The sequence below is a fragment of the Calonectris borealis genome, chromosome 7 (assembly GCF_964195595.1).
Source record: "Calonectris borealis chromosome 7, bCalBor7.hap1.2, whole genome shotgun sequence".
Taxonomy (NCBI): Eukaryota; Metazoa; Chordata; class Aves; order Procellariiformes; family Procellariidae; genus Calonectris; species Calonectris borealis.
Window position 1 is genome coordinate 18,354,472 of NC_134318.1, and position 14,052 is coordinate 18,368,523.

General features: G+C 36.6%; 1 protein-coding gene across 10 annotated transcripts in view; it reads left to right on the top strand.

Annotated features, from left to right (window-relative positions):
• The window catches only part of KCNMA1 (potassium calcium-activated channel subfamily M alpha 1), a 526,570-nt gene that overhangs the window by 374,944 nt on the left and 137,574 nt on the right, over nucleotides 1-14,052 (top strand). For all 10 annotated transcript variants that reach the window (XM_075154402.1, XM_075154386.1, XM_075154389.1 and 7 more), the window contains exon 14: nucleotides 2,520-2,675. In XM_075154402.1, the coding sequence (XP_075010503.1) occupies nucleotides 2,520-2,675 (156 nt within the window). The remainder of the gene's footprint in view (nucleotides 1-2,519; nucleotides 2,676-14,052) is intronic.

Here is a 14,052-nt window from a genome sequence, read left to right on the forward strand (position 1 = left end):
TTTCATGTAAAACGTAATTCAAAACTTTGTGGAATTTGTTTCTAAAAATATTGTGGAGATCAAAATTATAAATCCACTTTGGAAAGGAATTTGGCAAATTTTTGGTGGTAAATCTGTGGCCTTTAAATGCAATGAAGTCATAGAATCATTAAGGTTGGAAAAGACCTCTAAGATCATTGTGTCCAACCATCAACCCAACACCACCATGCCCACTAAACCATGTCCCTAAGCGCCACATCTACACGTCTTTTAAATACTTCCAGGGATGGTAACTCAACCACTTCCCTGGGCAGCCTGTTCCAATGTTTAACCACGCTTTCAGTAAAGAAATTTTTCCTAATGTCCAATCTAAACCTCCCTTGGCGCAACTTGAGGCCATTTCCTCTCATCCTATCACTAGTTACTTGGCAGAAGAGACCACCACCCACCTCACTACAACCTCCTTTTTAGGTAGTTGTAGAGCGTGATAAGGTCTCCCCTCAGCCTCCTCTTCTCCAGGCTAAACAGTCCCAGTTCCCTCAGCCGCTCCTCATAATACTTGTTCTCCAAACCCTTCACCAGCTTCATTGCCCTTCTTTGGACACGCTCCAGCACCTCAATGTCCTTCCTGTAGTGAGGGGCCCAAAACTGAACACAGTATTCAAGATACGGCCTCACCAGTGCTGAGTACAGGGGCATGATCACCTCCCTATTCCTGCTGGCCACACTATTTCTGATAAAAGCCAGGATGCCATTGGCCTTCTTGGCCACCTGGGCACACTGCAGGCCCATGTTCAGCCAGCTGTCAACCAGCACCCCTGGGTCCTTTTCCTCCGGGCAGCTTTCCAGCCACTCTTCCCCAAGCCTGTAGCGTTGCATGGGGTTGTTGTGGCCGAAGTGCAGGACCCGGCACTTGGCCTTGTTGAATCTCATACAGTTGGCCTCAGCCCATCGATCCAGCCTGTCCAGGTCCCTCTGCAGAGCCTTCCTACCCTCCAGCAGATCAACACTCCCACCCAACTTGGTGTCATCTGCAAACTTACTGAGGGAGCACTCGATCCCCTCGTCCAGATCATTGATAAAGATATTGAACAGGACTGGTCCCAGTCCTGAGCCCTGGGGAACACCGCTCGTGACCGGCTGCCAACTGGATTTAACTCTGTTCACCACAACTCTCTGGGCTTGGCCGTCCAGCCAATTTTTTACCCAGTGAAGAGTGTACCTGTCTAAGGCATGAGCCGCCAGCTTCTCTAGGAGAATGCTGTGGGAGACATTATCAAAAGCTTTACTAAAGTCCGGGTAGACCACATCCACAGGCGGGTCACCTGGTCATAGAAGGAGATCAGGTTGGTCAAGCAGGACCAATTCATTTAATCCTGAAATGAGGAAGTCCATAAACTGCTGATTAACAGGGTTGGGAAGAGCACATCAGAGGATGGACTACTCGTATGTGACCTGCTTCTTTCATTATTTCTAAAAGCATCAACCACTGCCCAGTGTTGGAGAAAAAGCTTGGCTGGGTAGACCTTCATTCAATGAAATACAATAATCCTGGTACTCAGAAGGTTTGACTGCTAACAACTCCTTATACCTGTAACCTTTGGCTAGAACAAGAGCAATTGCTGTTGCTGTTACTGTTGTGATGTCCTCTTCCTGTATGTGAATGGAAGGAGCCTGTCTTTTTATAGAATAAAAGGTGTTTCTCTGCTTTAAATAGGTTCAGCGGGGAAGATCTTTTAAATACTGCATTTTTCCTTTGTATTTCCAATGAATGTGTCTTCAAGAATAGCTTTTATCAAAGCGCTGAACTGTAATATTAACTTATGAAGGGAAACAAGCATGAAGGCCTCTGTGTTTCCTTATGTCTAAGGCAGGTGGAAGAGGGAATCCGATAGAGTTATGCCAATAACTGAACAATATTAATACCTATCTAACTGACAAGCGTCAATACTGGAGGTCTGTCTTGATCAGCTGTTTTCTTTATTCTATCCTTATAATTAGCTGTCTTAGGAAGTTTGGATTTTCTCTAAGTCAAGTGCTATCCTTCAGGATGGAAGGAATGAAAGAGAAAAGACAGAAGATGTTGTATACCTTATTAAATGACAATGTCTTATGAAGGTTGCAGCTTCACAAAAGTTGTAATCTAAATTATATTGGATTCCTGTATATTATGTATGTGCCTTATCAGTCAGAGAGTAGCTCAAAGTGCTGTAAAACAAATACATAGAAGGGAAGGAAAAACCTTTACAACATTCTATGGTTCATTCAGATGTGAGGATGGGCCTGGCAGAGTGTCACAGCCAGAATATGGTTTGAGAAATGTAAGATTTTGTCTATAATAAGTAAGATTGGAACATTTCTTAGCATAGACTTCGGAACTGTAAAATGCTTGGAGTGCTTTTGCCTGCTCAGAAAAAGTCAAGCCAGTAACAAAGAAAATCATTCATTGCTACCTCCTTCAATACTGTACTGTATTTGAGGAAGTATTTCTGGTTCTTCACCAGTGGGGATTTTTGTTTGTTTTTTTTTTTGTTTTCCAGGCTCATCTGCTAAATATCCCAAGCTGGAACTGGAAAGAAGGGGATGATGCAATCTGTCTTGCTGAGCTCAAGCTGGGTTTCATAGCACAGAGCTGCCTGGCACCGGGCCTTTCAACAATGTTAGCCAACCTCTTCTCTATGAGGTCATTCATAAAGGTAATGTCTTGTCTCATTAGAATGTATTAGTCCACAATTCAGTTTGTCAGAGAGCTGAGTAGAGAACATGGCTCAAATATGAAACAGACAGGAAGACATTCATAGATTTTGTAAGACAAAAAAACCAGTGGACACTCACATACAAAAATTCTCTGCTGCAAATTGGGCAATGAGCCAGGTTCTGTCGAGTTATGTTTTTATTTTTATTCAGCAAGTGTTTGGCCTTTAAATGATTGTTCAAAGCATTATCCATTTCTAGGGAGATATTTCTGGTGTTTTGTGTTTTGCTTTGTTTTAGACAAAACACATGTTTATCTCTGAGAAAAACCCCTGCTGCTAAAACAAAAATATGTTTTATGTATGTGCCACATAGCAACAAAGTGCCCAGAAAAAAGGACTGATCATTTTGGTCTTTTACATCAAGTGACTAGTGGACCTCTGTGAGAGTAAATAAGGAACATGTGTTGGAACTGAAGCCTGAACTTCCTACAACATCATTCATGTATTTGTTTCTCCTCAGTCAAAGAGCTCTTTTGGACTTACATGCCAAAATTTTAACCCAGTTATTCCTAGGAGATCCAAATATATGGGTATCTTCAGAAGCCCCAGTCTTAATGCAAGTTGTTTTAATACTGAATTTAAACTGGCAGTGAGAAAATTGAGAGATTCAGAATGTGGTAAAGTGTACAGATATCTGACTGTGGGGGAACTAGAGGGAGACACATTTATGGTCTGGATTTGTAGTTAAAATGTTTAGACAAGTCAAAAACTGCAAATGTAAAGGTGTCATCTTTCCAGAAAATATATCTAACCACTTATGCCATTATCTTACCCACCTTCAATCCTATATTTTCTTATTTTATAAGATATTCTTATAATAATTTCAGTATAGTGACAGATTGGACTCTCACTGATGAACAGTTTTAAGATGAAGGCTCAGCTTTGCAAGGAACTACTCAGATTACATCTGAGTATTTCTATATACACAGAATAAGCATAAAAATAGCAATGATTTTGTTTTGGAGGGAGCTATCAATGTCAGTTTTGCTCTTGTATCTGTGATTATATACAGTTAGAAAAAGAATAGGATGCAGACATACCTTAACTTGTGTTACTTCAGATATCATCTTCGGATGGCACTGAGAGAAAAAATGCCCTTAAATAGTGCATTGGGAGAATGCAAGACTCTGTTAGTACTTGTTAAAAAGATGTCTGCTACTTAACTAAGAATGAATTGTCCAGGCAAGTAAAATGCATATCGTCATTTCCAAAGATCTCTGTGTATATTACAATCTAAAGCAAAATAAGCATACAAGAACTGAGACATATTTCTTCATGAGAATCCAACTCAATTGGCGACAGCAAAAGGTTTTTTTTTTTATTTAGCTGAAAGGATGTTCTTTCTCCAAGCTGTCTCACTCTTAAAACTGTATTTGAAAGAGAAAAATATTACTTAGTGGTGGCTGTGAATCAACAGTGTATTTTAGGAGAGCAGCTACATTGAATGGAATTGTTAGAGGACTCTATTGAAAAGAAAGATGTCCATTCCCTGAAAGAATTTCCACTCCTTTTCATTTAGAGTACTAATTTTAGGTACTGTCAGACCTTCATAAATTCCTTGAGCAAACGTTATTAGTGGAGACTCCCACTAGTTAGGAGATCGTCAGGAAAATGTACTGAAACTTCTGTATTTTTAAAGAAAGCTTGAAATGTGTGTTTGTTCCTCCTTCATAACGTGATTAGAAAGTGATTTAATGTGCCATAAATGTTTGGTCAGTCAAACACAAATGAACATGATTGATGGTGACATTGCACACATTTATCTCATTATGTGTTACTTTACAGCAAAGTGATTTGTGTAAACAGTCTGCCCAGTATTAGAGGTAAAACTAAGAAACCTCAAAATATTATATTTGTTCCTAATATTTTCCTTTTTGTTTTAGCGATGTAATCTCATGTGGAGTCTTTATGTTCTCTTTGGCACCATACTGAACAAAAAGAAAATCAGCTCAAAAAGATTAAGGTTCTGTAAACTCTTAAAGGAAGAAAGATAGATTGCATAACAAATGATATGTTAAGCGAAAAAAAAAACCCACCCACCCAACTTTACACCTGTAAACTCTATTTCAACAGTCCATTCTTTTTATAGCACAGAATGTTATCATTGGTGTATTAATAAAGGAATTGGGACTCTTTATTACTTGCATAGTCTCAGAAAAAGATGGAAATACTATACTGTACCACAATTTTTTTATTGTTTGGATTAGCAAACGTATACCAGAAGTCTACCCATATGAAAAACATTGCAAAGAGTAAGTAAATAGAATACAAGGCAGAGGTGGTCAAATTTTGTCCCTTTATTACAACCATGCAAGCCAGTATGAGTTAGTATTGTTATGTAAATTAATAAAACGTGGAATGTGGTTCTTCAGTGTAACACAAGTCCACAAATGAATTAGTTTTGTCTTTGCTCTGTTGGTAAAATGGTACACCTCATACCAGATCTGAAAAATGATCTAGAGCTTCCTCAATTCTCCTCTAAGTTATTTTGAGAGCAGGAATGTTCTGTGGGCTCTTTTGGCAGCTGTTGCTCACACCCACACATATGCAATGCCCACTTCTCCCGCTGCATTCCTTTCTAGTCCAGGCTGAAAGAGAGACATAATAAAGCCACACAGATTTACATCAGTGCTTACTTACAGTGATGGAACACATCAACTGATTTGCTATTTATTTTTGGCCATCTAGGCAGCCTTGAACTGTTTTAAAGTATGAGACTAGGGTATGCACAGTGGATTTCTTCAAATTAAGTAAAACTTTAAAAGGGGGGAGTGGGGAGGAAATGCAACTTCTGAACTTGTGAAGTTCTTCAGGAGGCTGCATAATAAATGGATTAGCTGATCCTCCTCATAAGATTTAGACAAAATATTAATGTAGCCTGTTCCCAAAGACATTTATTTTCTAAAAGATCTATCTTTTGCATTATGATTGGATAGAAATACTGCCCTGTTTTGTAAATTTGAAAGTATTAAAAGTAGAGCCTATATGCCTTCGAGTTCAAACCCATCCAGGCCAACATCTAACGAAGAATTAGGTGTCATAATATTTCAAGAATACTCTCTCTGCTTTGACCTACTACAAGACACTACATTTGTATGAACAATGAGAAAGTGCATATATGTCTCGTTTGAAATTAGAGCTAATCTTAATTAGCATATTTTATGTTTTATAAAACATGCCAATTTTAAATAACATTCTTGCACACAGAAAAAACTGTGGGAATAGTTGCCTGAGGTTGTAAAATTTTTATACCACTAAGGATACTGGTTAGCTTTGATTTAAGCAGACAATGGAATTGAGTAAAGAGATAGTTGATAATTTATAATACTTAAGGAAATTCAATTATAAGACCGTAAATCTAAGAAGTTTAACTCTTTGCTAGGAATGTATGAGCTGCTTTCAGCCTAGTACTTATCTGTCAGATTTTGATATCCGTATCAAAAGGCATAATAAAACCAGACATTCACACAAGCAATTTGGGTGGACGGAAAGGTCATTATAGGTGAACATGAGGAAATGTTTAAAATACATTGCTTTCAATATACAACATCTTTTCAACTACCAATCAAGAATATTCTGTGTGTACTTTCTTTTTATTCTCATCTATGTTGTTAGGGAAAAACCCACAATGCTGTGAAGAAGAGAATTGTAAAATTAAACGTCATGAAGCCCTGGAAGCGTTCTGAGGCTGGGGGGAGGCAGGTGTCCCTGTGTTAGATGGAAGTGGATGAAAACAGCTTGGCAAGGGCTCAAGAAAGTTGCCTCAGGAAAGATGTTATTTTCTAGGCATTTTTTGTAAAACATTTCTCTTCGTGGCCTTCTGGGCATCTTTGAAGAGAAAATTTTGTATGTATTTTAGAAAGGAAATAGGTAATAACTTTCATGTTGTTTATACAACACTTTATTTAATTCTTTTATATAAACCTTATAATTTTGGGAAGACTGTTCAGAATTTCTGAATTGCATGCACTTAGACAAAGTACTGCATACTGGGACACATATGCTGAACAAAAAAGTTAGACCACCAGAATAAAACAAGAACTAAAATATTCAAGTGCTATTCTAGAGAGATAACGAATAAAATTAACTCATTAATTTACTGTACTTTTTGTGGGTTTTTTTTTTATTATTATTATTCAGTTAAATAGGGTTGTTTATCAAGGTAAATATATGTCTAAAATATCAAATGGATGATCTTTGTCCAAACATCTGAAATTATTCTCAAAAGCTTTGTACTGTTTCGTGCTCTTTCCTTGGTGATGATGAGCTGAGCTTATTCAATGCTAGGGAGCAGACTTTACAGCTGCTTTCATTGTGCTATAAAGGAATTTTCATTGTGTCACTTCCTTAATATTTTAAAAATACCCCACCATCCTCTCCCTGTTTTTCCTTGCAAAATGCAATAAAAGATCCTAGGTCATGCTACAACTCTAGCATTAGTTCTCCGTCTTGATGGTGAGACTTGACAGAAGAGATTATATAGCATTATCAGGTTCAGATATACTCAATCTCTTTCATGTAACTATTTACGTCATTACACTGAGAAGCAAATGCTGTGAACAAGATAGATCAGTTGGGGCTACAGAGCTCCTGATAATTACACTGCCAGGGGTAGGACTGGGTGTATTAAGGGTTTAGGTTTTTTCCTGACAATACTAATGGTTGTGCTTGCAAGATGTACATCGCTTTTTCATCTCTCTGTCACCATGTCTCACTAGGAAATGATTGTATTATGTAAATATATTTGCAGATAGCAACATTGTATCTATATACAGATAGAGAAGAGCAGGGGAGCATTCCGACTTAAAAAAAGATATAGATGAAAATTAGATTTCTTCTCTTGGGATACACTATGTCATTTTCCAGCTATTCTTCATGTAGGCTATTGAATTTGGGTAATTTGTTTTATGACTATCCAGGAGACAGAATTGCGGTGTAACATAGTCAGGGGAAGATAATCACATGCTTACAGTACTAGAGAGGAACTTGGGAGATACAGATTCAAGTCACTGTGGTGGTATGGCACATCTGTGTGAGGTCCAACAGTTACCTAAACTCTCTTTACTTTGCTTCATAGCTGTGATTGGAATAACTTAAATTTTTGTTGTTATTCGTTAAAATTTCCTCTTGAGTTTGTAAGGTCTCTGAATAAAATAATTACTTCTTACTGTTTGTACCAACACAGCCTCCTGTGATAACATTTTGCTATGATTTAACATCAAAGTCAAAAGAAAATGCTATGTACTTATTCTTATTCTTAATAATTTATAGTGTGGTCACCAGTAGAAGATAGTGAATGATTCCTTGTTGCTGCATCAACCACTAATTGTACTGTCTTGTTATCTTTCTAGAAGGTTACATTTACTCATGTTGCAGCGTATTGGCTTGAAGTATGTTAGTTATTTAACTTAAGTGATAAAAATAACAGAATGACCTGCAAAGCCTTCTCCTTAGGATCATGCAGGGGAAGGTCTTTCATAAAGACAGATGCTCATTTTCTGTAAGGAAAGGCATGTAGAAGTGCCTTTTGTCATTGCTTGGTGATATGCTTGAGGTGTACAATATTTGATGAGTAAAGGAAGAGGTCGAAATTAAAAAAGGGGAATAGAATTGTCCTCAATTATTGTGTCTTCATTCAACAGTTATGTCTTACATAAGATCTGCAGAGGCTTATGTATGAGGCTAAATGCAAAAGGAAATAACATGCCAGAAATGAGAAGAGGTAAAAGGGAAAAGAATAAATGATAGCAGTATCATTTATAATATCAGTAATATCAAGGTTTTTTGTTGGTTATTTTTCCCGCACTGAAGTGGTACACTGCTATTGTGTTTGTATACTTCATGCCTTCTGGTATTCTCATGTTGTTCCTCACTGCAGCTTTTCTGCCACATTTATTCAATTCTAAATATTGGGTGGCGTTAACTTCTGCTTTAATTACTCTGCCAGCAAAGACACATCCCCTCATTCCAAAGCAGTATTTGACTGCTTAATTATTCACAATTTTTGTTACCAAGGCAGTATTTTCTGGTAAACAATAAAGGTTTTATCTGTGGATGGCATGACCCATCCCTGGAAGTGCTCAAGGTCAGGTTGGATGGAACTTCAAGCAACCTGATCTAGTGAAAGACGTCCCTGCCCATGGCAGGAGGGTCGGAACTAGGTGATCTTTAAAGGTCTCTTCCAACCCAAACCATTCTGTGATTCTATGATCTAAATTCCTAACTTCTCAAACTGGCAGTTATCCACAGAGGTAACTAACGATGAACAGGAGCCTGTGGTCACCTTCTGATATAAGAACTAAACTAGCACATTTGGCTTCCTGGAACCCACAATACTTAATAAAGATAGATTTATGCTTTCTGCTGGAATGTGTTTGTTCGACCAACAAGCAAAGCTTTACCACAGAAAACTTTCCACTGAAATGAAATCTATTCTCTTTGTCTCAACTGTATTAGTCTGTACTGTACAAAGGTAGAAAATACAAGTATCCAGCTGTCAGGAGCTGAAATAGGATAGACCAGTAATTATTTGCAGAAACAAAATTATCTTTAAAGCCATAAAATTGAAACTACTGTAGGTTTTTCCTTGTTTTTCAGGTTAAAATCAAGGTTGTTTTTGTCTTTGTAAGCAATATTTTCAGGTAGGCTAAAATCAAGGTATAAATTTCACTAACCAGGTAAATAACTTTCATAGTTTTACTGAATGACATTTGTGGTAACCTTGATTAGTAACATCTTGAACCAAACTCGCCCCAAATTCAGCTCTTTTTGCTTCTATAAAGTTTACATAACATTTAACTATTCCCCCTTGTTTTCCGGCAACTCGCATGTGAAACATCCATTTTGTAAGTGCATATGGGGGAGATTTTTTCATCTCTACATTAACAGCTAAGTTTTGGCAACTTACTCTTAATGTATAGATAAGTATGGGTAAATAGTAGATAGGTATCAGTACATCTGGAGATGGACTGGATAACAATCACTTAAGTTATGGTTAAGTATTTTAAAGGAAAATAAACACACGTTATGAAGAATCAGATTTGTTTAGGGATTCAGTTTTTGAGGTTAACTGCAGCAGCAGACTTTAAAATATCATCATGAAGGCTTAAATTAGTCAAGAACACAGTGAGTCCTAAAGTATTTTTTCTCACTTTAAGGATTTTGAAATTAGTACCTTAATGTCACGGATCATGGGAGAAACTGGTTATGTTTATCTGTGGAACCTTTATTAAAACTCAGGGTAACTGCAAGACTCAAGGAATTAGGAAAGCAATATTGAACACTGGAGGTTCTTAATAATTGTTTCATTTCCAGCAGACCAGCAGGTATTGCCTTTCAAAAAATACCAGACAGGTGACCATGTTTCTCTTTGAAATCACAGGGAAAACATCATGGTTCAGGCGGAGATAAAATGCAAAGATCATCTTTAGTCCATTATTATCATTATCTTATTATAACATTTTATAGCATCCCAAATATCAGCAATTCTTGAAATTCATTAATCAACATTTCATGGTATCCTAACAGAACATATCTTAAACATTCCAATTACTTCATGAAGGTTAACTTAACACTAACCAGTATCTATGAAGCTTGATCGCTGCTTTGTGAATGAGTTTGGTTTTTTCCAGTCCTTTCTTGGTCCTTGACTAAGGGTGAGCACTTAACTATAAGTCTGATCTGCAGTTCGTTCCTCCAAAGCAAAATATCTGCCTAAAGAAAAGAAAGCAAGGGAAGAAAATAGAAAAGAGAAACATGTAATGTATTTGTATATTTTTTCCAACCCCAGGTGGTGTCTGTCAAAAAAAAAAAAGCCACAAAATAGAACATAAGTTACAAACATGTCCTTGTTATCATCACTTTTATTTTTTACCAAGCCTGCACTTTATCTGTTTTCTGTATATGAAGAGATGTTGATCAGCAACATTTGCAAGCTTAACATAAATAAAAGGATTATAAAAAATGTGATGTGACTTCTCTGTGTGTGGTGGAGAATAACACAATGCAAATCCCTTTTAGCATCCCACATGGTCTCTGAATGGTGAAACAATTTCTGTGGAAGAAATTTCTCTTGATTGTTTGCAACCCACTTGTCAGGGAGTGTGTGATTTGGAACATCTCCATATTGCAATTTATTCTTGCAGTTGTTTACTTCTCCAGAACTAAAGTAACTGGTCACCTGGCAGCCTATCAACAGGAGAAGAAAATTTAAAAGAAATAAATTCATTGTAATTTATATTTCATTGGTTTCTTAAAAAGTTTCCAATCCTTCTGTTCTTTAGAACATTCTTTTGAAAGAATGCCTTTTGACTAGTTTAGTATGGGGAAAAGATCAGTGAATCCCAAATTAGTACTCAGCCTGTAGGATAAAAATGCAAACTTATATAAAATACTATAAAAGACCTGTCAAAATAGCTGTGGAATTCAGATTTTTTTTTTTTTTAATGTTGGAAAATTGTTTGTCCAAGAGAGATTTGTGTCACACCAAATTCCAATGAAAGTTATATTATACTATAAAATAATATCTAATAATATAATATAAAAGTAATAGTAATATTTGATAATATAATATGACAAGGTAATAAATTTTATTTAAGAATATAATATTATAACGTAATAATGATATGATCTGAAATTTATTTTGATTTTTTTCCCCTAACTGAAATCATTACGTCAAAACACACTGTTTCTTTCTGCTTTGTGCTGTTCAGATAATGATCCTAAGCATGTCAGAATCAGTAGAGAATGTTTGAGTGGTTTAAACGAACTGTGGATCAGACTATTACAGGGAAGAGGTGCTTTTAAGTTGTAAAAGAGTTTGAAAAGCTCAGTATTATTATTATTATTATAGCATTTCAGTACAAGCCATGTGTGGATGTGGTATGGAAACACTTCCTTAAGTTAGACAGCAGAGTTGTAGCTCTTATGTATGCTGCTAGGACACTACACTCCTGACATGTGCTTCTGCAACCGTAGAGGCTCAGCTGTAATTCCCTTTCTCGAAGCCTTTTAATGTGGCTGTTGCTTTATTTCCTGGTAATGAATAATATAATCCTGGTTTTGCTCGCTGAGCTTAGTATGTATGACAGTACTGAATCCCTCACTTTTTTGCTACTGGCTATCCATAAAATGCTAGTTTGACGTGGAGTTGGCCTTGTTGTCTCTTAAAGCTTTTAAAGGTGACATTTTTTCTAACATGATTTAGACATTTTTTCACAGATTATCCTGATTAATGGGAAGACAAGTTGTCTGTATGATTTAAGCACAGAATAAGTGACTGGGTTGAAGCAGGCAAAGAACATAACCATGTTATGAGCCTAAAAGAGGAGTTTGAAAGAGGAGGTGGTAACACTGCTGATGGGGAAGATAAAGAACTCTATCGGTGAAAGCACTGTCAGTTGGTGGCTATACATCCTCCAGCACCTGTCAGTTAGGCAGGCCGACATTTCCATTTGGATAAAGGAGTTAAGAGGGAAATAGAAAGCAAGATACACAGGACATTAGCCTAGAGAAACAGTTCGGTTGGTATTGTGGGTGACCTTAGGTAATGATATGGTAGAGAAGAGAAGCAAAGAGGCAGAGTCAAGGGCAGAGACTTATGGAACTGCAGGCAGGGGAAGCGGGGATGAAGGCAGCTCTCCAAAAGAGAGAAAAAAGAAGTAGGAAGAGCAACATCACTGTATTTCTATAGAATACTTTTTTAATGGGGTTTTTGTGAGCTTCATGATTTCGAACTGGAGTAAGAATATGGAATACAGAACTAAATTTAAAACTTTTAGAAAATATTAAGTGTTTAGTAAAAATGTATAAGAAAGAATAACAAAAATCTGTTCTAGACTCTTGGAGAATGAGTAGGACTCTGTAACCATTACAGCTGTTGTTTTTAAAATGTAGTTTGCTTTTACAGCTTGTGTTTATAAAATTTTATTTCCTAAAGCATGTAAGTTTTAAAAAGTTCATAAAGATTTAACTTAAAATTTAAAAATAAATTACTTAAAGTTTTGTTAAACACTTAACGTTTTCATCTGATTATACCTTGTTTAGAAGCACAATTTAGAGTAGAATAAGAACTACAACTAATGAAACAACAATGTAAACAAACCAGTTAAAGGAAAAATAGAATTAATATCCAGAAAAAAGTCTTGAATGATATCTATGTAGGCATGAGTTCATTTTTAAATTTAAGAGGCAGAAAGCCAGTTGCTGGATCTATCATAAATGCATAGAGTGTGTTGTTTGTCACACTGGTGATTAGAGTATGTCTGTCTGGTGATTAGAGTATGTGCTTTAATTTTTCCCATCTTAAATTTTTATCCTTTTTTGAATTTACATGGTGAGTTTTCCTTTAAGTCCTGTATGTTATGCAAGAACCTCTTGCTTTAATGCTGTTTTAAAACAGTTGTAGTTTGACACAACAGGCGAGGACAAATTGTTGCTTAAAGATGCTTTTCTGAATTTGATTTATTGCTGAATAGCTGAAAAATTAATTTGGACACCTTTACCCAAGTCGCTTACACCCCATGTATTAATTTCTTTTCTTAACTACTGACAGAGATGTACACTAATATTGCTGTTTGGAATATATGTTCATAACAAACCCCACACTCCTCCTAACATACTGTAATGCTTTTACCATAAAGAATATACAGGCCTATGTTTTGCGGCCATAAGGCATTTCATACCATTAAAATCATTGACTGGATATTATCCAAAGCATTTGGCATAGTGGGCAGTAATGTAGCTGCACAAAATTTTAAAGCGGTCATAAGTTGTTTATCTTATTGGACTGAATCCTTTGATAAGAATTTCTGAAATGCTGAGAGTTCTCTATGTAATGGGAAAAAAAAGCTGGCTCATACTTTGCTGGTTGCCATTACACTGGCTCTGGGACTTTAGGCAAGCAAGATCAGCAGTGTAGATTAAAGCACTTGAGCCTTACCTGCAGTAATTTATGAGGATGGATGTTCCTGAAGCATCCTTTTTGCCACTTCATTGGGCCTGGCTGCAGCTCTGTTTCCTGCTAGGATTGCTATCATCATCTCTTTACAACATAGACTGAGCTTCAGGAAGAGCTGGGGATATCAGAAAAAGACAATTTGTGAAATGTTTAAGAGATATATAGTTATCCAAGTCCTTCTCAAAACAGTCGGTATTTGGTAATTCATCTTTTCAGGTAGCTTTGCAAATCTCTACCAATAGTTTTTAAAAAAATGTTTTTATATGGCCTTCACACCTAAACTCGATACTGTCTTACTTTCTGCTCTGTAAGATGAAGACCAGAATGGGGCTACCTAAACAGTGGAACTGAGTTTATTTT